Consider the following 25,021-nt stretch of genomic DNA (forward strand, 5'->3'; position numbering starts at 1 on the left):
ATGAAAGAATTTCGGCAGAAAATACGACACCGAGGTTGTACTCCGGTCTTCGTCACCAACAACATGTGCTATGGACAATGTCTGTCTTTCTTTATCCCGAAGCGAAGGAAAGATTTCAAGTCGTGTTCATACTGCACACCTATAGAAAAGAGAATTCAAAAAGTTAAGTTGAGATGCCCGGGTCAACGACCTCGCAAGAGAGTCAAGAATATCAAGATAATAACTCGCTGTGAATGTAGAATATGCGGGCATGATTACACCTGAAACACAGATGCGCAGCTCCCAGAAAACCGAATGACTTAATGCTCGATTGCACGGAGCAATTTTCTCTGCACCATTTTTCAGATTGCGCTGTAGGTTACACGCTGCAATGCGCCATGCATCTTGTGTCGCAATGCCGTTCCAACTCAAGTTGCAGAGAAAATTGCTCCGTGTAATCGCGCCTTTAGTCCCAAAATAATAGAACTGATATTTTAATCAAATAACTAAGTAATCTAATACTGTATAACTGTATAGATTTTGCTCAGTGACTTATAGAGAAAATATAGGAATTAAATATGAGTACAGTGGAACCCCGCTCTAAGGACACCCGCTTAATAAGGACACCCTGCTATTAAGGATAGGTTTCAAAGTCCCAACGAAAGCTCCATACATTTTCTGTTAAATTAACCCGCTTTATGAGGACACCCGTCAATAAGTACAAAGGACACATTTCTAGGACCTGAATAACAGTTTCCATACAAAATCAACCCCGCATTAAGGACACTTGAAATTTGAAGACGTCTTTACTGTATTTGTTTATTGATATAATGAGCTTAATACGGATTCTACTTCGTCATTGGTCTAAGTCGCTACGAAGTCACGTGAAATAGCACGCGGCAAGCAAGCAGTCAGTTGCGCTTGGTGATCGAGCAGTCAGGTTTGCGAAAGCAAACCTCTAGCGAATATTTATCATTATGGCACAAAATTCAACAGATGAAGAAATACTTGCACTACAAGACGAACTATCTGATGGAACAGAAGAAACACCAAAAGGAAGTACCCTTATGGCTTTATTAGCAAGAATGAACGACAACATGACAGAAATGGGCGAATCGCTCAAACGACTTCACAACAAAGATGGCCTAAATGAGGCAGAAACTGCCGCAAAAAAGCCACGAAATTCACCTGAATCAGGTGTTGAAGCCAGTGTCGCAGCCCTACTAAATGATGGGCACAACAACTCGGAGAATAGTAGTACGAAAACCGAAGGCGAGGACAGCCTGCTTGATGACATTGTGCAATCTCTAAATGAGACCGAGCGAACCGCCGAACCGGTCTCAGAAAAATTAGCAAAGGTCGCTAATACAAGCTGGCTCCACAAGCTCAGCGACGATCATCTGAAAGAAAAATGTGATAAATATCACAGACCTTCTAATTGTAGTAAGGTCATCGTTCCAAAAGTGAACGAAGAAATCTGGAGCAAACTCCCAAGGCCAGCCCGAGGTAAAGACCTCAAACTTTCCCGCCTACAAACGAACGTGACCAAGGTCGGCCACATAGCTGTCAAATTAACAGAATCTCTCCTCAATTTAAAGAAAAATTCTGAATCAGGCAAGGAGCTTAATGATCTAGTGATCATGACGACTGATGCCGTCGCACTGTTAGGTCACTCGAGCTTCGAAATCTCACAACTTCGTCGCGAAGAAATAAAACCAAACTTACACAAGGATTACAGTGACCTTTGCTCGGCCAACGTGCCGATGACTGATCTGCTGTTCGGAGATGAACTGCAGACACAGTTGACTCACATTAGAGCTGCAAACAAGATTGGGAATACCACAAGCTCGAACCCTAACCAGAGGCGAAATTATCAGCATGAAACAAAGTCAGGCAAGCCTTTTTTAGGCCGAGGGAACCCGACACCCAGTCGGGGATACAAGAGGCGATACAGCCACAACAACTACCCCCGCACGAAAAGTGCCGAACAACAGCACAAAAAGTAGACACTGTTGAATTACCACAACTTCAGGTAAGCGAATACGACTTGATGATACCAGATCTTGTGGATTACTGCAGGAAAAAGACAGAAAATTTTCAGGCAGGGCAGCTTTCACGCCATCTCCACAAATGGAGAACCTTGACATCTGATCCAGAAATTCTTGAGACCGTATCCGGTCAACGAATCGAGTTTATACAAACTCCGATACGCATTACACCTCCATTCCAACCGAACTGGTCTTTTGAGGAAGGGCAATTTATTGATTCTGAAATTAAAAAGTTACTTCAGAAAGGTGTGATTCAGCAGTCTTTTCATGAAAAAGGGGAATTTATTTCCCCTATATTCCTCCGTCCAAAGAAGGATGGCTCATGGCGTATGATTTTAAACTTAAAATCCTTAAACCAATATGTTGTTTATCACCACTTTAAGATGGACACAGTATGGACTGCTGTTCAAATGATGAAACCAAATTGTTATATGGCATCTATAGACCTGAAGGATGCCTATTACTCTGTTGCCATCGCTAAACAATACCAGAAATACCTCAAATTTAAATGGAGAGGTGATTTATATCAATTCACATGTTTCCCTAATGGCCTTGCGCCCTGCCCACGAAAATTTACTAAATTGCTTAAACCTGCATACTCCACATTGAGAAAAATGGGACATTTATCTGTGGGTTATATTGATGACTCATACCTACAGGCTGACTCTTATGACTCATGTGCCCAGAACATTATTGACACAGTTACACTACTCAACAGCTTAGGCTTTGTTATACACCCAGAAAAATCTATTTTAGTCCCAACTCAAAGGCTTGTTTTCTTGGGATTCCTGTTAGACTCCTCCTGCATGAAAAATTTCCCTCACACCTGAAAAAGCACTAAACGTTAAGAGTGCATGTCAAAGGCTTCTAGACACTAGCCAGCCAACCATCAGAACAGTAGCTAAGGTTTTGGGTCTCATTACCTCCAGCTTTCCAGGTGTAATGTTTGGGCCGTTACACTATAGGTGGCTAGAGTTAGACAAAATACAAGCCCTGAAAAATAATAGGGGAAACTTTGATGGGCCAATGTCTCTTTCACCTGAAGCTTTAAGAGAACTTGAATGGTGGGTTAAATCAGTTGAGACAGCCTATAATGCAGTCAACCATGAAGCACCCCAGCTCACAATGACCACTGATGCTTCAAAAAAGGGGTGGGGCTGCACACTAGGGGGCACTTCAACAGGTGGCAGCTGGACCTCAGATGAGGCAGAAAGCCATATAAACTATCTAGAAACAAGGGCAGTCTTTTTTGCCTTGAAGTCCTTTGAAAAAACAATAACAGGGAAAACAATCAAAGTGTTGGCTGACAACACAACAGCAGTTGCTTGCATAAACCAAATGGGAACTTGCCACTCTATAGATATAAACAGATTAGTTATTGAAATCTGGGAGTGGTGCATATCACACAATATCTGGCTAACTGTATCCCATATCCCAGGAAAGGATAACATATCTGCTGATGCAGAATCAAGAAAAACACGAAGGGAAACTGAATGGAGTTTAAACCCCAGAATCACCACCAAGGTTTTTGATAAAATGGGCATTACCCCAGATATTGATTTATTTGCATCCAGAATAAATTCTAAATGCAACAAATATGTTTCCTACCACCCAGATCCAGGGGCATGGGCAGTGAATGCATTTCATATATCATGGGAAAAGCTATGTTTTTATGCCTTCCCCCCTTTCTGCATAATCCAAAAAGTACTAAGCAAAATACACGAGGACAAAGCTACAGGCCTTGTAATTGTACCTCACTGGCCAACTCAACCATGGTGGCCATACTTAGCTAATATGCTTATTGCATCTCCTGTCATCTTACCTAGGGAAAAAGACACTCTTTGGTTACCGGCACAACCACAACTGCTTCATCCATTACACAAGACACTGACTCTTCTGTTATGCCACTTATCGGGACACGACTCACTCATCAGGGACTTTCAGACACAGCTTCCAACATTATCCTTCAAGCCTGGCGAACTGGAACTCAGAAACAATATAAATCATACCTCTCACGATGGGAACAGTACTGTAGTGAACAACAAATTGATCCAATTTCGTCCTCTGTAACGAACGGGATAAACTTCTTGGGCGAACTTTACGAAAAGGGGCTCTCCTACAGTGCCATTAATACTGCACGCTCTGCACTGTCGACAGTCATCTCACCACCCGAGGGCTGTACCTTTGGTGACCATCCATTGGTAACCAAGTTTCTAAAAGGAGTTTACAACATACGACCATCCTTTCCACGATATAAAGAAAATTGGGATGTATCTACAGTACTGAAATACTTAAAAACCTTGTCACCTCCACACTTGCTTAACTTGAAGGATCTGACACTCAAGATAACAATGCTTATTGCACTCCTGTCTGGGCAAAGATGCCAAACTCTACATGCTCTTAATATCTCACAGATGACACTTTCAGGAACAACATGTATATTCCACATACGAGAACTATTGAAAACCTCTAAACCAGGAAAACACTTTGGTCGCCTGGAACTCAAAGCTTTTGATGAGGACAACCAACTGTGTGTTATAACTTTCTTACGAGAGTATGTTGAGCGCACTAAGTTGCTAAGGGGCGCTCACGACCAATTGTTAATTAGTTATTGTAAACCATTTAAGCCTGTTTCCTCTGAGACCATCAGTCGCTGGCTAAGAGAGGTGTTAAAGAACTCTGGCATTGACACTTCTAAATTTAGTGGACACAGCACAAGGTCAGCCTCAACATCAGCAGCAACAGCAGCCAATGTCTCAATACACACCATCATGGAGGCTGCCGGTTGGTCAAATGCTGAAACTTTTAGGAAGTTTTACTGTAAGCCAGTTACAAGTCGTAAATCAGACAACTTTGGTGATAATCTTTTAAAATCAGTTAACGTTAATTAAACCAATTTCGTTTATGTTCGTAATAGCAAACGTGTGGTTCGTATGCATAACAATATGCTCATAGCCATTTGCTTTAAAATCTCACGTGACTTCGTAGCGACTTAGACCAATGACGAAGTAGAATTAGAAAATTAAACGAGACTTACCTGTAAGGTGAAGTTTGATTGAAATTCTACGAGTTATTGGTCAGGAGCGGAGAAGTCACGTGCCCAACCCTTCTTTGACAATAATAATTTCCAGCTTCTACCCTACCCTAATACGAGTAGAAATGTCTATTCGCATTTTTTAAAAACTGACTGCTTGCTTGCCGCGTGCTATCTCACGTGACTTCTCCGCTCCTGACCAATAACTCGTAGAATTTCAATCAAACTTCACCTTACAGGTAAGTCTCGTTTAATTTTCTAATTATATTGTCAGTTTTTTCATATCAACGGACCACACACTGATCATTGCAGTATAGTTTCCTATTACAGCATAATGAAATAGACAAAGCTCGCAATACCATTGCATTGTTATTTTCCAGAAATCAACTTAAAATGAAATTGTACAATGCAGTGCAGTAAATGCGAATGTAGTTCTTGTACAGTAATGCACTTTTTATTCCAGTTTAGGCTGTTATACTGAACATTGTAGTTCAAGCTTTACAGTACAGTAAAAATAAATGGTTAAAAATGTGTTTACAGTAGTTTTTCTGACATCTCGGTTAATAGGGACACCCTGTTAATAAGGACAGTTTTGTCCGTCCCAACGGTGTCCTTATTAACGGGGTTCCACTGTATACGAAAATTAGAATATGACTTTAAATAGCGTATGTATGGAGTTTGTTTAGTAGCGGGATGTCATGAACTTGGACGCTCGGGGCATACTACTCGATGACGAGATGAAGACAATTTTTTCCAACAGCGCTAAAAATATTACAGGGCACGGTTGTACGAAGTGTGAAAAGCGCAATCCGGCGGATAAATCTTATCCAGAGAATAAATTTATCGGGTTACAGCATTGACTTATCCACTGGATAAGGATATATTTGTTGGATAGCGCTATTTACCCGGCCTTCGAACAACCGGGCCCAGATGTCCAACGTGCGCAAATAGAGAGAATGGCGGAATGTGCGCGAACAAAGAAACCTCAAAAGCGCGCGAAAATGTAGTTTCATTTATTGACGAATCAAAGCTTGTCTTAAATTTAGTTATTTTAGTGTGTGAATTAAAACTGATAATTACTCGGACTACCTGTGGTTTATAGACAAACCTGTGTTACCAGTTTAATAGAATTCGCAAAACCGTCAGACACTAACGTGACGCGTGAAGGCCTTGAGATGACGTGACGCGTATTTACTGTTCAATTCAGTGCCACAATGTTTTTGATTGGATGAACAGTTATAGTCAAGCACTGTAATTGGCTCGGGGGGCCAGATCTGTTATTTCCGCTACACTGTCCAGCAATTTTTAACGCTTATACGAAATCGGTTTTCACAATTGTTAGGGTGGTTGATGCGCATGCTCAAGGCATGAAACACACCTGACTTGATTTTTTAGCGGGAACATCGGACACATAACTTTATTTTCACGCTAATATTTCCTAGTGTCGGTTCGATGAGAGGGCCCTGGGAACGAGGTTGATGAAACACGTAGCCTTCGAACACTGCTTACACCAAACTAGCTGCAAACTTTATATGAAACACGAATAACAGAACACGAACAACTTGATCGAGAACAGGAGAAACTTGACTGAGAACAGGAAAACTTGATTGAGATCAGAAAAAACTTGATATATATCATACACAACTTGATTATGAAATTTTGTAGCTCGATATTTTTTCACGTTTGGGCTAGCATATGTCAATTATGATCTGTGAAACGCGGGTCACCTCATTTTGCGACTCAGTTCAGATGTTTTTATGTTTCAAAGAGCCAAAGTAAACTACCAATGATCTCTTCAGTGTGGGCTGAAGGTGACGAGCCGAGAATAGTTAGACTCCTAATAAGAGGGCCACAAGTATCGGCAAAACGAACAAGTTTAGGGTCTGAACTGAGTGCAAGAAGGATGGATGTGAAAAAAGAAGGAAAGAAAGAAGAAAAAATGAGGGAAGGAAGAATGAAGTAAAGTGGGAAGAAGGAAAAATTAGAGGGAATAAATGGGATATAGGAAAGAAAGAAAAAAAGAAATTAGTGAGGCAAGGAAGGAAGGAAGAAAAGAGAACATACTCGGAAAAGAGAGAAAAAAGTGAGAAAAAATGGAAAGAACAAAATAAAGCAGTAAAAAAAGAGGGGAAATGATTGAAAGAAAAGGAGAGGAGAAAGCCACCATTAATAAATAAAGATCTGACAGGTATCAAAAAATCGTAGACATTTTAAGTTAATAGATTTTCCATACGAGTTCACTTTTGATTAATATTGCAAGACCTTTTGAATTGAACTCAAAATATAATACCACAGTCTCAATTTGACAAAGTAAATACAATAAAGCTACAAATACGAACCAAAAACGCTTTGCGGTTGAAATAAATCAACGACACATAACGCGCGCGTGGCGGAATTCACTTCAATACGCCTACGGAAGTTCCTCTCCCCTCGTAAGTATTATAATACTATACTCGCTTCTCATTGTGCTATTTAACCCCACAGGGTCATTGCCGCTCAAGGCATCAAGGCAGACGGTCTGGCCTAGCTCTCCCAGCCAGCCAAAGTACATCGATCTTAAGTTTCCATCGCTTGTTTACCATGAAAATGAAGGGAGCGCTGTTACTTTTGGCGGTGGTGTTTCTTGCCTTTGATAAAGGATTTTGTCAGAGACGCGCTCGAGAGGAAAAGTTCACTCGTTTTACATTGATTTGTCCGAAGGAGTGTGAATGTTGGAAAGAGATTTCACCTCAGGATTCAAGTTCTGGTGTGTTGGTCAACTGTACAAGTAGGAAACTCAAGCAATTCCCGTCTCCACTGCCAGCCTCGACGATAACCTTGTAAGTAATTTCATGGAAACCATTTGAAAGCATTTAAAAGCCATCGTAGAGCATGCTTAATTGATAAGAAGCCGTTTTAGTGCGTGTGTAATGCATCGATCAATCAGATAAAAACTCGTAGTGTTTGTAAAGGACTTCGTAGGACATTTGTAAACGTATAGAATCGAATGAACAACCGCATTGATTTGAAATTCAAGAATGCTTTTATGCTTTTATTTTTATGCTTTTATTCTTAAAAGTCTCTAAATGTTATGTGATGTTGAATGTATGAGATGTTGGTTATCTGCGGCTGTTCTCTTGCGGGTTCATATGTCACGAATAGAGATTGGTTTACAACATTGTTTACAGTATTGTACTTGTTTAGAAGGAAGAACTATGGCACCAATAAAAAAATATGATAAATATCGGCTTTTGCTGGTAGGTATAGTCAATTTTGTAGGTATAGTCAATGATGAAAAAAAAAAATTTAATACTCTATAGAGATATTAATTTTTCTCCTGCTTTATCGCTATTCATCGTAATAGTATTACTGATGTATTAAATGAGAGTTGTGCTATGTCTGGGTTTAATGATATACAGCTCAAACGCCATGTGATACGATCCAGCTTTTCTTCTACATTGACCTATACAGCCAGCATACCTTCGATAAGCGGGGGTTGACACTCACAAAATCATTTCCGTTCTAGTAAGATTTTATAGAGATTTTAGGCTTAGCTGTGACGGCGATGGGGGAAAACCTTGGCTATGCTTCCTAATCAGCTAAACGTCCTCACAAACTTCACTCAAAAAACCAATCATGAAAAAAATCAAGGCATTCTTTTCTAAATATACCAGATAAGGTTTTTGAAGGTTCTCTCCTCTTGAACTAATCATCATGATTAATTTAGATCTATCAAGCAATCAATAATTCATTTAATACCTGATTAATAAGCTATTTAATTCAAACATTTTTTGCATTGGAATTCTAAATGCTTAGGTATTACAATAGTGGCAGTTCTGAAGCCCTCCAGTCGAGTGCTCTCTATTGGTTAAATATAATTTAATATATATAAGCATTTACATTTGTAGCACAATACTATACGCGTTAGATTTAATTTTTAAAATTTCTCTCTTTTTTTGGGGGGGGGGGGGGGGGGGGGGTAGTTTTGGAGTGTAAAACCAGTAGATAGATTTAATAACGTAATAAAATTCCATCATCATTATTCACTGGTTTATGATTCATAATTACATGCGGAAACCATTTGAGGGTTACGGTGGCTGGAGCCCCTCACGCTTGACCGCTACCTTCCACGTTTGGAGCGCTGGTGTATAAACATGTTTTATCCGATTGCAAATCTTTTTTGCACATAAGTCACATAAAGATTGAATTAATGTTTGATGCAGTTTTTAATGAGATCGGACGTCATAACACGTGATTATGATGAAATATTTGTTTTAGTTTAGAAAATAATTTTAGCCTTGCAGATGCCTCCACGTTTGAATAAAGTAAACAAGTGTTTAAAACAAGTTGTTAAAAAATCTCAAATATCTCATAATTAGCTAGATAGATGTTTTCAAAAATCCCTATAAATGAAGGCATCTAGTATATAATTATGTGGTACGAAGCATTTTAGTGTTGAACGCTCTGCAAGGCTAAAATTGTTCTCTAAACGAAAACAAAATATTTCATCATAATCACGTGTTATGACGTCCGATCTCATTAAAAACTGCATCAAACATTAATTCAATCTTTATGTGACTTATGTGCAAAAAAGATTTGCAATCGGATAAAACACGTTTATGCACAAGCGTTCCAAACGTGGAAGATAGCGGTCAAGCGTTAGGGGCTCCAGCCACCTTAATATATGAAATATTATGAAATGAATACGCTGTACTTTTGTTAAGTGGTACTTGACTGAGTGTAACCCCCACAAGCTAAAACAACAATTAGAATCTTAGACAGTAGGTCAATATCCATTTATGGAGCCACCCTGAATGAAGGAATGGATGGTCGGCGAATGAAGGGACGGACGGACGGACGGACGGACGGACTTCTCATTTCATGTTCGTATTTTGAACGAACTCTACGCTCTTGGACGACACATGATTGAATTAACTATTATCATTACGGACGGACGGACGGTCGGACACAAAGTTAACCTAAAGTTCGATTATTTCTTTATTTATTTTCCAGGCTTTTGGACCGAAACAGGATCTCAGAACTCAGAAGTGAGGATTTCAGGAGCGTCAAGAAACTACGAACTTTGTAATTCATTCTTTCATTTTAAAACTCATTACTGTCGGGCCCAGCCCTGCTGCGTTGCGCGCGCTCGTTAAGGGGGAGGGGGAATGGAACGAGGGTCCAGTTTTGAAATCAATTCCTCCCCTAAACGTGTAGCGCACGATACTTTTTTAATTTCTCATTTTGTTACTAATGTTTGTTGCGTTATATGAGTTGGAGCTTTGCTCTGAATTTTTAGGAATTTGGAAGGAAACCGACTGAGAAAACTACAGCTTGCTTCGTTTGCTTTTTTGCCGTCGCTGACTAATTTGTAAGTAAACAATATTCCATACTAAATTTTACCAAACTGCGTTTGTCTTTTTCGGTCCCTGGACTGCGTTTAATAAGTTATTAGTAAATTTCGAGCTAAATGCTAGACACCTTAATATTGACCTAGTTCATAGACATTTTATTTCGAATGATCGAGAAGCGGCACGGCACGGACGCGGCCATGATTGTCATGTGATATAAAATTGACAAGATCCTTCAAACCAATCACAGCGCGCTAAATTACTGCTCATCCAATCAAAATGCTTGGACACGGTCACGGTCATGTCTGTGTTTTGGAGTTTTTCACATATCATACAAAAACTGCCCTAAAATGAGAAGGCATGCGAAAAAAAAGTTTCTCTTGAATAAATCAAACACCACTCAACATTCCTCCATAAAAATTTCATCCTCGGCAACCCAGGGGTCTGCCGCTCGTTCACAGGGCACAGGCGAGCTTTAAGTTGTTGTGACGTTTTATTCGTTTGCTTAGGAATCTAAGGAAAAATCGAATCAGCGAAATTCATTTCGGATTTTTGCGCAACACAGGAGGAGTCAGAATTTTGTAAGTATTGGACACAGAAAAGAGACAAATCTTATTGATACGTCATATGTTTTTTTGTATTTGTTCGTTCGTTCGTTCGTTCGTTCGTTCGTTCGTTCGTTCGTGGGTCGTTCGTTCGTTCGTTCGTTCGTTCGTTCGTTTGTTTGGGTTTTTCGTGGGTTGGTCTTGGTTTTCTGTTGGCGTTGTTGTTGTCGCACGGCGTCATCATGGATTTTCCCGCTCAAATTTTCTTTAAAAGGGAGTCATCTGTTAATCTCCTTTTCATTTTTGCTGTAGAAATTTAGCCAATAACAAGATATCTAGTCTACAGTATGCGATGTTTGATATAGCGGATCATTTACAAGTACTGTGAGTATGAAACATAAATGATTTTAAAGAACGAGAAAGAATAAAGACTGAAAATATTTGACCAACCCTCGCTGACAGCTTCCAAAATCCAGCTTTTCTCGTCACGTCTCAGGAGCGTTGTTTGTCTTTTTGTACTCCTAATTACTCGGCGCTGCTCCATTACTCGTCTCTTTGTTTTATTTCCTTTAGTTAAGATGGTTTATTCGTTTCGTTGTAGTGATCTCAGCAATAATAATATCAGTCTGATCGAGGATGGTGCGTTTCTTGGGCTGAAAAGATTACAAACATTGTAAGTACAAGATACCTAATGTCGGTACTGTTAAAGCGCAGCCTCTTCAGTACCGCTATGGCTGTGGGTTCGATCCGTACCCTCCATTATATATTGGATGGTTCTCTCTCGTGATCCTAGTTTTTTTACTCCAGTTTTCTTCCCTTCACTAAAAACAAGCACCTTAGTCTTGGGGATCACAAGTTCACTAATATAGGACTGGAGCTTTGCTCTCTTGTTGTTGTACTACGGTGTTTTTTCTTTTTTAAAAACACTTATTCCATTAAAAAACACCACGGTTTTGCTCATCAAAGAAAACCAAATTGAACATGATCTTAAACGAACATTACAGCTAAGATATCCAAACTTGGCTTGCTTTCTCTCCTACTTTACTTAATTGCCCATAATACCCCAGAATACAATGCAGGTTTTGTGACGTTTCTTTATTTGTTTGTGGATCATGGCTCAAGCTAAACTTGTGTTAACTTTACGGAGATCGAATGAGACAATTCTTGTTTCTTCAATAGGCTTTTGAACGACAACAAGATCAAACGTGTCACAGCGCAGTTGTTTCCTGATGTTTACTTGCTCAAGTTCCTGTAAGTATTATTAGATAGAACTTGCACGTGACGCCAAACAGGGGCGGATCCAGGATTTTTTCAAAGGGGGGTTGTAGCATTGATTGAGGTACTTGTTTGGCGGGAAAGTAGCACAGGGTTCCCAAACGGAAGTAGGTCCTATGATAATGAATATTTGCTGCAGGCGAGCATGGTTGTTTCAGGTCCCACACACGGCGTATAGGAAAAAAAAGCGAGCGAAATGTGTTCGGCACCCCTGTTTTAATAAAACTTGCGATGCTGTTGGTGTTGTCATGAAAATAATAATAATAATAATAATAATGATAATAATAATAATAATAATAATGATAATAATAATAATAATGATAATAATAATAATAATGATAATAATAATAAATTACGATGGCTCTCATAGGGGGGGTTGCAACCCCCAAAACCCACCCCTAGATCCGCCACTGCCAAAGGAGCACAATTTGAAAGACAAAACGAAAGAATTTCAATCTCCTGAGAATTGGAAACCTTTTCGGATTGTAGAGTAGCTAAAAAAGCTAGTATCTCCGAAAAATATATAAACTAAATAAAGTAAATCTTAAGTAGTAAATAAATGAAGATGTAAAAAATGATCAATAACTAAGTTAAGTTAAGTCAAGTTTCCTCACTTTTGTTTTATAACTACTAATAGAATCCAGAGTCCTATGCTCATCCCTGAGAGAATTCCAAAGCTTAACCCCTAAAAAAGTGAGAATGAAGCTCATACCTAGTGGTAATCGCTTTAGGTACCCACAGCTTCCTAACCCCCATTAAATTATATGAACTAAGGCGATGCTTAAAGCTTGAATTTAAGTATGATGGTGCCATATTATTAAGGCATTTGAAAACAGTTATTACAATGTCCTGTAATCTTCTCGTTTTCAGAGATTTGAGTATTGTAAGGGGTCTATAGACCTCCTTGGCTCGGGCGTAACGTTTGAATAATTTCAGACCACGCGTCATTCCCAAGAGTATCATTTCTTTGTTTAACGGTTGCGCATGAGAAGACACATGAATATGAATACAACTCAAACAAAGGATTCTCGAGGGAATGACACCTGGTCTGAAATGGGTAATCTTGGGTAACCAAGAATGATTGGTTATTTAGGGATTTGGATTAACTTATTAACCGACGCGTACGCTTACGTAAGCGGTCACGAGGCAGGTATAGGATACAGTAGTTCGTTACATACGATTGGACCGTTGGTCACAGCAGTATTTTTGGCGTATATGGACCGGAAAACTGAATAAATCAAGCCAGCACATAACAGAACAGATGAGTAACAGTTTAAACAGTTTCTAACGGCTAAAAAACCACCAATTTTTGCCCTAGTGCCCTTGATATAGCGCAATGACAGGAATGGCCGCAACAATGAATTTAACTACAGCAGCAACAGTAACAATGTCAGGAACAAGTAAAAAGACATTATTATTTTTATTGCTTGTTGTTGTTACTATTCATGAAACTTTTCTTGCATTTTAGGAATTTAAATCGTAACTTGATTGACAATATTGAGCCACGTAGCTTCCAACGCCAGAATTCCCTTGAAATATTGTAAGTAATGAATCATTAATCTGATCCCAATAAAAGTAGGATCTTATGTCCTATTGACGTTTTTAATTGTTTGGGATACCTGTGTCTTTTAACAGCATGTGATCTGATTTGACAGGACGCTGATTGACAATCGACTGACAAAAGTATCGAACACTATGCTAATGGGACTTAATTCTCTGAAAAAACTGTGAGTAAAAAAATTAACAGGCGCACTATCAATTTCTTGCGATTGGGGTGGAGGGGGGGGGGGGGGGGGTAAATTTGCGACCTTGTATCGCTCCTTCCATTTGGTTCAAGCGAGTTTTAATTTTCTTCTTAGAACCCCTTATTTTTTTGGCAGCTGTTTCCAACATGTGTGTATGCGCAGTACCAAAAGCCAGATTAATGTTATTCCTGAATTGATTATTTTTTAAGACTTTGTTTATACCACAGGTAGCCCAAGCTTGGTTTCTGTGGTGTCCTGCTATAAGGAAATGTATGGAGATTCATCAAAAATTTCAATAAAATCATTGAAACGTGAAATAAGGCCTCGAAATTTTACCCGATCATTGAGAAATAGCACTTCTTTCGCTCTGCGTGGTTATTTTTTGAATTTAGCCCGTTTTAAGATTTTTTTCCCCACCAGTAAGAAATAAGAGAAGGTTGGAAACTCGAGTCCCAAAAGCGAACCATCACGAGTCTTTGAAACCTCGTACGTCTTCGAATTTTCTTTCCAGCGCCAAATGTTAGTCATGACCCTTCTCTCACATCTCTATAGAACCGAGAAAGTCGCATTAGATATTAATCTTCGCGTCTTTAAGTCATGAAATTTGCCTGTATTCACATACTACCTCGCTTGTTCTGACCCGTACTTGGAGCTCACTGTACACCAATTCAACGGATTTCTTTCGGCAATCGACCCGAGGTCACGCCGAGATGAGATGTGAGAGAAGGGTCATGACTAACATTTGGCGCTGGAAAGGAAATTCAAAGACGTACGAGGTTTCAAAGACTCGTGATGGTTCGCTTTTGGGACTCGAGTTTCCAACCTTCTCTTATTTCTTACTGGTGGGGAAAAAAATCTTAAAACGGGCTAAATTCAAAAAATAACCACGCAGTTCAAAAGAAGTGCTATTTCTCAATGATCGAGTAAAATGTCGAGGCTTTATTTCTTGTTTCAATGATTTTATTGAAATTTTTGATGAATCTCCATACATTTCCTTATAGCAGGACACCACAGAAACCAAGCTTGGGCTACCTGTGTTTATATTGGCAAGAAACAAATGTGATTGCGCACTCCTTGGAAGTTGTGTCCAAAGTCAATCCTTTTATAGCTTTTGAAGTCACTTACGCATGCGCATGTATAGTTTACCGCTGACTTAGCATATTGGGTATATTTGTAGGCATTTACAGCGTAACAGGATATCAGAAATTGATCCATGGTCCTTAACCCCACTGAAGAACTTGGAAGCCTTGTAAGTGTATTCTCTTCTGATTTCGAAGATTTTTCTTACGTTTACAAACCGATAGATAGAACGCATCCCAATCTGTTAACTCCAATTTATTGACCGACTGACCGACTGACCGACGGGGGAAGGACGGACGGGCGGACGGACGGATGGATGGATGGATGGATGGATGGATGGATGGATGGATGGATGGATAGTGGATGGATGGAAATGGATGGAGGGATGGATGGATGAATGGACGGACGGACGGACGGATGGATGGATGGATGGATGGATGGATGGATGGATGGATGGATGGATGGATGGATGGATGGATGGATGGATGGATGGATGGATGGATGGATGGATGGATGGACTGATGGACGGAATGGACTTATACTCATAAATTCTATTCATTGACTGATAATTCAATGGTCTATTGCTAGGTATCTTTACGCCAACCGTCTAACCTCTATAGAGCCGAATTTATTTGTGGGTTTGGGAAAGCTTAAAGTGCTGTAAGTATAATACCGTGTATAACTAAAACTGTTTCATATTAATTGGGATGGTGAGATTATTTTCCTAGCTGTTCTATTATGTGCCATTTACACATGCTAATTGTTTATATCTTGCAATTCTTTTTAAAGTTATTAATTCTATTAGATTTATATTTATATCTTATTTTATTTTTTCAGACATCTAGGTGTCAATAGTATCCGATACATTGCCGACAATTCCTTTATTGATCTCAGAGCTTTAACAACTTTGTAAGTATTTATTTTCATGTCAATAGTTCTTACCGATAAGACAATGCCTTTCTTATTTCGTCTCACTTTCTTTATTTTTTCATTTTTTCAGGTATTTGGACTCCAATAAACTCACTACGATTTCCAAATGGATCTTTTCTGGGCTTCGTCAAGTTAGAGATTTGTATGTCTATATGTTACGAACTTGACTTCGCTCAAGGAACGTACTGCGTACTTGCTTGCTGAACTGACAGCGCACGGCTTAGCAACTTCAAAATGCTTGCGCCTTTTTTAAGAATTAAGTGGTCCAAGCTTTAGACCTTGGGGGACACCTGTTAAAAACTTGTCAAATTCTTTCTCCTCTCTACTTAGCAACTTATACATGCTTACACCTTTTTTAAGAAGTGGTCCAAGCATTAGACCTTGGGGAATACCTGGTAAAATATTGTCTCATTTCTTTATCTTCTCAACTTTTCAGGCAGTTGTATTTCAATGACATTTCTTTCGTCGCCAAAGATGCCTTTGCTGAACTAATCATGCTGAACCGACTGTAAGTAGAACAAATTTGACCATATATTTTCCCTTAATAGACCTCTTTACCTCGGGCGTAATGTTTTCCCATTCCAGACCAATTGCCATTCCCTAGAGTAACATTTCTTTGTTTAACGGTTGTGCATGAGAAGACACATGAGTATGGATACATTCCAAACAAAGAATCTTATTCTCAAGACCCCGTGTCATTCCCTAGAGTATCATATCTTTGTTTAACGGTTGCGCATGAGAAGACACATGCATTCCAAACAAAGAATCTTATTCTCAAGAACACGTGCCATTCCCTAGAGTATCATATCTTTGTTTAACGGTTGTGCATGAGAAGACACACGAATATGGATACATCCCAAACAAAGAATCTTATTCTCAAGACAATGACACGCGGTCTGAAATGGGACAAAATCACACCTATGGTAAAGAGGTGTATTTGCAATCTGAATGGTATAGAGTGCATACCATATATCCTTGTAAAAGTTAACTAACAAAAATGTATAAATTAATGCAAAGGTTTGTAGGCCTACGGTTTAATGAACTTACACATTTATGCAAAGATGTGCAATTTCTTACCAAGTTTTTCACGGATATATGGTATGCGCTCCATTGGAGTTAGATAATTTACGTTTGTAAAACATTTATAAATCTAACAATTCTGATAATGCTAACAGGGTATGGGACATACCATTTTACTTCCGTCAACGCGTGGAGTACGCCAATGCAATAGGAAACAGCCTGCACTGCGATTGCAATGCATTGTGGTTACGTAAGTGGCTAAAACGAACAAGAAAGTCATTAATAACGTGTCAGTCTCCACCTGCACTTAAAGGGGTTCCTTTGATCACTGTCAATGACTCCGACACAGTATGTGGTAAGCAATTGACCAATATCTTTTTTCTTCTCTATTTTTTCTTTCTTTCTGTTTTTTTTTTTGTTTTTTTTTTGTTTTTTTTGTTTTTTGTTTCTTTGTTTCTTTGTTCGTTTGTTTGTTTGTTTGTTTGTTTGTTTCTTCCTTCCTTCCTTCTTTCCTTCCTTGTTTATTTTTCTTCGTTCTACAAATATTTTTACTAACATAATTTTCTTCGCTTTCTCCCTGCATTTAAAAAATACTCATATCTACCATCTCCTCTTCTTCTTTCTCCCTACCTTCCTCCTCCCCACTTCGGCATTTTTGTCCTCACCACAGGAAGCCCAAGGAGCAAAAAGAGCTAAGGAGATAGATACCTGCGGAGGAGGATAATGCAGATGTGATGCTGAGTCTGATACGCTATTCTCGATTCCCACCCTTGATCATTTGTGCACTTTTTTTTACCTTAACAGAGCGAGTACACGTCTCTGTGAGCCCTAAACGATTACTCGTAATATACGGCGAGGATGCTACACTTGACTGCAGAGCCAAGCCAGGTGCGACTTACTCGTGGACCTTGAACGGCTCAGCCTTGAAGCTCGACAACCTCCATATTGTCAATCCTCTGGGGACTCTTCTTATTAAATCGGTTTCTAAAAGAGATGTCGGTCAGTACGCTTGTGTTGCGACTAACGCGGCTGGGTCTTCTGCTGCTGCTGCAGAACTATACATTGGAGGTAAGTAAACGGAAAAAATAGTTCTGCTAATTAGAACACTAGTGCATGCGCGCACACTACGCGTTCAGCGTAGATCGACTCTTCTATTTCATATATTTGCCTACAATACCAAACCTAAGATTGCGCGCGTTCATTGTGCACGCAGTAAGTCAACCAACCGTGATTTCGGCCCGGTCCTTTGCAACAATGACCTTAAAATTTTGTGTATAAAATTCTTAGCAATTTGGCCAAATTGGTGCTATTATATTGCGCATTTTTTTGCCGTGGTCTTCCTGCGGTATCATGCATGTTACGTCATGCAACAATAGACCTCTTCGGCTCTGACGTAATGTTTTCCCTTTTCAGACCACGTGTCATTCCCTAGAGTATCATTTCTTTGTTTAAGGTTTGCGCTAGGTTGCACATGAGAAGACACATGAATATGGATACAGCTCAAACAAAGAATCTTATTCTCAAGAGAATGACACGTGGTCTGAAATTGGACAACATTACCCCCAAGCCGAAGAGGTCTATTATACACTTGACGACAGATGCGCAAACCCGTTTTGTGAACCATTTTGTTTAAAACTCTCTCTCAAGTATGAAAAAATATATCAATTACAGATCTGAATTTTTTTGTATTAAATCAAATTTAATCATGCTTTTCAGAGAGGCCAGTTTTTACCGTCTTACCGGAAGTCGTCGATGTTGAAGAACCAGTCAAACCAGTTATCTTCAAGTGCAGTGCTCAAGGAATTCCCAAGCCCAAAATCACTTGGTTCAAGGAAGAACTACAGATCCGCGTCGCTTCTGAAGACAGCTCTGACTTCCACATCAACTCGGATGGAGCTCTTACGTTCCTTGGAAAGAGGCACCATATTACGGAAGAGGGACACTTGATTATTCTAAATCCTCGTGGAGGTGACGAGGGGTCGTATACATGTGTAGCACAGAACGAAGTAGGAAAGATTTCACACAAGACGTCACTCTATGTTGATATGAGTAAGTGATATGGTTTGATCGGAGTAGTCTTTATATGTATGGAAGTGCCCTGAGAAAGAAGCTATGGTAGGGGAGGTTTGACTGGGCGTGATTTATTCGCATCTCAGCCCACGCTGTGGAATGAGGATTGTTTTTCTATCAACTAATAACGCTTAACAAGTGAAGATACACCATAACGGACGATATCATCCTCAAACTAAATCGGTCTCTTGAGGTGCGCAATTGAATCACTGCCACAACATACATAAAGGCCGCAGACACAAGGTATATATTCATAGCTTTTCAAGATAAACTGTTTCTAGGTTGGTATCACTACAAGAGAAAACGTTTTACTGCGGTTTTCGATAACTCTGTAGTTGCGAGCTGCATGCTGAAATTTAGTTTTTCACTGCCGTCAATTTAAAATAATCGATACCTTTGATATTATTGACTCGCGGCAGTAAAAAACCAATTTCCAAACAAGCCGTTGGAATATCTTAGTTCTCAGCATATCGAAAACCGCAGTAAATACATCTTTCTGTTGTGTTTTTCAGGTTCTAAATGTCGGTACGCGTGCGGCACAGGTGAGGTTTGCCAACCTTCTGCGTATTCCTGTGTTTGCAAGGATGGCTTCCGCAAGGATGGAGAACATTGTGTAGAATGTGAGTATGTCTCTCCTGTAAATTCCACTAGCCCGCAAATAGTTTTCATGAGTGCTCGCAATTAGTTTCTCATTACGTGATTCTCGATCGAAGAGGCACGCAAATTACAGTTATAGTCTTAAAGCCTGGTTATCTCTAGTGACTCAAGCCGACGCAAAAACTAAAACTGCCCGTTCTCTTGCGTTTACGTCTCTTCTTTTCATAGTGAGAAAATGTACTATATTTGAGTTGCCTCTGCTTTCGTCACTAGTGTGAAGCAGTCTTAATTCAAAGGTGTATTTTAAACTTCTAATCGCATTCACATTCACAAATAACCTGCGTAGCGGTGCATAGAGGGTTTCTCTCCCTTCCCTGATCCCACTCTTCTCTCCCTCCCTCCGCCGCACTTTGCGCCGCTAAGCAGACGAATTCCCAAATGTGAACGCATCCCCTGCATGCGTTGTTTAAGTGGTTTCTAAACAGTATTACATTTATAGATAAGAAGACAACACCAAGACCGTACGTCCCGCCGAAACGCGTAACTGGGACTGGCTCTGGTTCTGGTGCGGGATCAGCCGTGGGATCTGCTGTGGGATCTGCTACGGGATCCGGGACGGGACCAGACACCGGTACAGTCACGGGGACCACTACAGGTTCAGGCACAGTCACAGGTACATCTGGCGATGGCTCCGGTGTTTCACCACAAGTTAGCGGTGAGAGTTCTGGTGGTGGATCTGGTTCACCGGAGGTGAGCTCCGCTACTGGCGGGGAGAAAAAACCTCCGATCGACCAAGAAGAATCGGGGGATGAAGTACCTACCCGGCCAAGCACTCGCAAGCCTTCAAATCATGGTACCAACGTGCCTACTTCTAGCAGTTCAAAATTACCAAACAAACCAAAGAAAATCATCGATATTGATGGAAGTTCAAGCGGCAGCGCCGAACAAGACAAAATCGATGCTGGAAGCACAGATGATAAAGATGACACCGGAAGTACCGAGAAAGACAAAGATGATACCGGAAGTACAGATGGGATAGATGATACCGGAAGCGGAAGTGGAGAGATTGAAGATGGATTCGTAGAAGACTTGATGCCAAGTATGTCTCGAAAACAATGAAACTTCTACAAGTCATATCCTAATCATAAACAGATTAATTTATGATTTTTTTTCAGAACGAACAAACCTCTTCCCTACTCCTGTTGTTGGCTACAGCAGATCAAGAATTAGACCCCTTGGCCGACCACCGACATAGGAATACTGAATTGCATACCAGAGAAAAGATAACTGCCTTGGAAAGACAGAATACCCTTAAATCGTGATGACTATGCAAATTAGATACTTGCACGAGGGGATAGGAGGATAGGCATATATTTTGTAAGAGTCTAGACAAAACAGCAATTTTTGAGTGGAGTTCTACCCATACAACACAAATTTCAGATAGAGTGCATGTATGATATATCTGTAAAACAATTACTAAGTGGAGTATAATAGTTTTATATAATAAGAATTTAACTCAGGTATAAGCTGCACAAAGATGTGATTGAGGTATTTGGTTTTGTATTTGGTCACTGTTCTTTTCCAGTAATATCCACTTTTTTGGTATAAAAGAATGCAATAGGTCGTTTAAATGATGGCATCATTTTACTATCACTACCAAAATGCTTTGTGAATTTTCTTTCTTATTCAAATTTTTATTCCCTTATGAGAAAAGAAAAACAATTGGTGCTAATTAACTGAACAAAAGAAAGTGTGCAAGGGATTCTGGTAGTGGTAGTAAATGATGCCATAATGCAAGTGTCCTATTTCACAATACGTCTCAGGGCTTAAATAATGGCTACTCATTCTCTGGCCATTATTTTAAGCCCTGTGTTTTGTTTTGTTTCATGTATTATATAGAATGCACTCTTCCACCTTATATCTTTCTCCCTTTTTACACTAACGTGAAGCAACAAGTGTAGTTTTAAAAATAAGGGGAAAAAATAAGGGGAAAAAAATAAGGGTCATACAGTTTTGATATCTACAAAACCATATGACTAGTGAAACCTATTAGTTCGCTAGCCTTAAGTCTATGAAAGAAAAAAACAATTTTAGCCCTGTAGGGGAATACATTATGAGTCATGTATTATCGCAGTACTAGTTATACTGCTCTCAATTCTAAAGTTCAAATGAAATCAATAAAATGATTTTTATTATTATTTTGTGTTTAATTTACAACAATCTTCCATAACAGACAGTAGTTAAATGCACATGTCTCACAAAAAAAAAAAAACAAAAAACATATTACTGATTCTTTATAATTAAAACAGATGACACATTCTTTGTAAATCCCAATAGTGGTCACTCTAATGGATGACCTAGAATAAAAACAATAACACCTGAGTCCCTTTATCATTGGTATTATACCATGAAATTGCAATGCATTCTGGTACTTGTAGTACTAAAATGGCACCATTATGCAAAGACAACAAATTCAACCAATAAATTAAGGCAAAAAATTCAAAATCAACTTACCAATGGTGAGCGATACGTCAAGTCTACTTAGAAATGCCAAGTTCTTCAGGAGTACTGATCCCAAGTTCATCAATCACAGGCTTGCATTCCTTTACAATATAACTATAAATTTCTTTATTGCCAGCAGCCTTGTCTTTAATAGACTCAAGAATTCTCACTGACATGCCATAGTCATTTAGACGACGGCAAGCATGTAGCATTGCATTGATGATTTTGGGTTCTGGGACCAAGTCATGGCCGTAGAGTTCGTTCAGGCCTCGTCTTAACTCCCATGAATCAATGTCTGGTCTGTAACGAGATTGAAAGTACCAGTAATTGAAAAATAGTTATAAAATCCCAAATAGTATGATTTAGATTATTCCATACTAAATTAGTTAAGCTTTTGGAAAAGGTGCTATATAAACACCAATTATTATTAAGATAGAACCATTTCCCTTGCATTTCCGAGTCATTCAAAATCTATTCTCCTCACACGAACCTGCTAAAGTATGCCTCCCATCTTGCATCAAAAGCCTCTTCTGATTCTTTGGGCTTATTACTGGACTGACGAGCAGTTTATACCTACGGAAATAACAATTTAAACAAGTTCATTAAATGTCTAACTGGTTTGAAATTTAGCATAATAAGTTTTACAGTGAGTGGGAGCCTAAAGAAACCTTAGAAAATACTTACTCAAGATTGAGACCCAACAAACCTTTACTCTGACACATGTGATACCAAATCTAGGATTTAAACCTGAGACACCGGAGGTGCAGGGCAAGTGCACTACCCACTACCACTACACCATTCTGGATTCTGTTATTGACATTTAAGTCCAATACTATACTGTAAATACATATATTTACGAGGATATTGAATGCAAAGATATCTGTGAACTTGTTTAGCCATGGTACTTAAGTTTTTCTAGTGCAAGCAGTTCAAAAAACGTTCACAGACATCTCTGTACATATTTGTACGCTGAGAAAAATTGCTGTTAAATTTAGCATCTGTGGTCTATCAAAATAGCACTTTTGAACATAGTGACAACATCACCAAAACCAAAATACCGTAAACTAAAACTTTGGAATAGTAGCTTTTGCATCTATTCACAAGATCCCAAAACATCAAACGTGATCTTTGGCACGACCTCGAGCTCAGAAGAGGTTTCATAAATTTCCAGCAGACATTAATCAAGCAAAGTCAGGCAAAAAACTTACCTAAAGCTGGTACAGCTCTAGAAAATCCCGGAGGAAGAAGTCTTCTTGATACAACTCTTAGCATTTTGTCTTAAATTAAGCTAAACAAGCTCTAAAATAACTACGTGTTATTCACAACTTGTGCCTCCAAGAAAACAAAATGGCGACCGGCGAAGAAAGTATCCCACAATCCAACGCGATCATACTACCGCTGAGCTCAAAACTCGCTGGAGCATCTTCCCGATTGGTTGTCGATTAATCGACTAGTTATTGATTGGTAAAATCGGAATTTTTTTTGTCACGTTGGCGGGTTTTTCCTCTCAGTTCTTTGTAATTTAAAAGGAACGTAAAAACGAAAGCATTTAAATTGTTTTCTTAACAAAGGAATATATTTTAAATTGTAGAATGTAATCTAAATCAAGGCAAATGAACATCGTGGACGAAAATGGCAAAACTTCAAGAAGACGTAAGCGCAAATTCTTTTATTTTTTTAGTTTTCTGTATTTTAAAGTTTTTGTACGTAAATTTTTCAAACGTACGCAATATATTTGGACTGATTCCGTACTTGAAATACATTAAATATAGCTGATACGCCTCATTTCGTTCTTAAAATGTTAAACCGTATTCCCTTTTTACGTAAAGTAACGAAAGATCACGCTCTTGAAAAACTGTCGACAAATTCAGCTGGCCATTTTTCATTTTAAACATAGATTGATCAAATTTAACATGAACCGAAAATCTCCATCAAATGTCAACATTTTCTTTGCAAAAAAAACGAGCGGTTTTCATGGCAACTTGTAGTTAAATCCGGTTTCTTTTTATCAAACCTTTATTTAGGCCTAACTTTTTCAAAATAATTATATTCAAAGTCGATATTTATATATGAAAATTGTCTCTAATTTTTCATTTTGTCTTGATTAAAAGACATTTCGATTCTGACAATACTCTGACGAGACAAGTACATGATTATTATTAGCAGCATTGTTATATTTACTGTATCTTTCGAGTCTTTGCAGTTGTCTAAACCAAAAGTGTAATTTCAATTCTGTATCTAGCTGTTGTTGTTAAGTAAACAAGATGTGCACCTCTGTCTGATTGTTCTTACTGATACTAATATACTCAAGTTTTTTATCTCTTGAAATTAGAAATTTCATCGTATGAATACATAAATGAAGTGGCTTATCAGTCATAAAGTTTTTTTCTTCAAGAACATTTTTTGGACTTCCTGTGGAAACAAATACACAGGTAGCCCAATTATTTGGTAACACGGTTTCAGCACTTAAAGGCGGGGGCGGGACACACTGAGGTGATAGGTCACTAGAACCAGCATAGCAGCATGTCACAAATTTTGTCTGGTTTCAAAAATCAAACTAGTTTTTAATTCATGTGTCCTTACGCGACATGTGACTTGTGCTGCAAAACTTGAAAGTGAATGAATTGTACGTGGCTTATATAGAAAATGTTGTTATGAAAGATGTGTGTTGTCAAGTGCATTAGGGTGGTCCCTTATTTATGGGTGTTCATCAAATAAAAATTTATACATGGGCAGAGCCAGGGGGGTTGTCCTTGAAAGTGCACTGATGACACCCCAACATTTCAGTACTTCGTACAACTTTTGAAGAGATACATAAATATGTATATAATAGACATTTCTTCACACGGACAACACAACAAGACCC

General features: G+C 39.0%; 4 protein-coding genes across 4 annotated transcripts; 3 read left to right on the forward strand and 1 right to left on the reverse strand.

Annotated features, from left to right (window-relative positions):
* Positions 1-875: 875 nt before the first annotated feature.
* Positions 876-3,992, forward strand: LOC148913586 (uncharacterized). The gene is made up of 2 exons (XM_089033444.1): positions 876-2,011; positions 3,854-3,992. The coding sequence occupies exon 1, from the start codon at positions 957-959 to the stop codon at positions 1,983-1,985; it is 1,029 nt and encodes a 342-aa protein (XP_088889570.1). The 5' UTR covers positions 876-956; the 3' UTR covers positions 1,986-2,011; positions 3,854-3,992.
* Positions 3,054-4,918, forward strand: LOC148913587 (uncharacterized). The gene is made up of 2 exons (XM_089035623.1): positions 3,054-3,770; positions 3,854-4,918. The coding sequence occupies exons 1-2, from the start codon at positions 3,054-3,056 to the stop codon at positions 4,916-4,918; spliced, it is 1,782 nt and encodes a 593-aa protein (XP_088891749.1).
* A 2,632-nt stretch (positions 4,919-7,550) lies between these two features.
* On the forward strand, positions 7,551-21,851 carry LOC148913588 (uncharacterized). The gene is made up of 20 exons (XM_089033447.1): positions 7,551-7,880; positions 10,054-10,125; positions 10,340-10,411; positions 10,901-10,972; positions 11,249-11,320; positions 11,538-11,609; positions 12,116-12,187; positions 13,680-13,751; positions 13,867-13,938; positions 15,134-15,205; positions 15,625-15,696; positions 15,874-15,945; positions 16,037-16,108; positions 16,403-16,474; positions 17,142-17,341; positions 17,791-18,054; positions 18,703-19,035; positions 19,569-19,676; positions 20,153-20,752; positions 20,829-21,851. Exons 1-20 carry the CDS (start codon positions 7,642-7,644, stop codon positions 20,906-20,908), a joined length of 2,760 nt encoding a protein of 919 aa, XP_088889573.1. The 5' UTR covers positions 7,551-7,641; the 3' UTR covers positions 20,909-21,851.
* Positions 21,828-22,718, reverse strand: LOC148913589 (cytochrome c oxidase subunit 5A, mitochondrial-like). Its single transcript, XM_089033451.1, has 3 exons — positions 22,646-22,718; positions 22,168-22,455; positions 21,828-22,010 (listed from the first exon to the last, which is right to left on the reverse strand). Exon 2 carries the CDS (start codon positions 22,365-22,367, stop codon positions 22,191-22,193), a length of 177 nt encoding a protein of 58 aa, XP_088889577.1. The 5' UTR covers positions 22,368-22,455; positions 22,646-22,718; the 3' UTR covers positions 21,828-22,010; positions 22,168-22,190.
* Between the last annotated feature and the right edge of the window lie 2,303 nt (positions 22,719-25,021).

Source organism: Actinia tenebrosa, unplaced genomic scaffold (assembly GCF_029948245.1).
Source record: "Actinia tenebrosa isolate PJP-AT-01 unplaced genomic scaffold, QUT_ActTen_1.0 PGA_scaffold0__85_contigs__length_37466705, whole genome shotgun sequence".
Lineage (NCBI taxonomy): Eukaryota > Metazoa > Cnidaria > Anthozoa > Actiniaria > Actiniidae > Actinia > Actinia tenebrosa.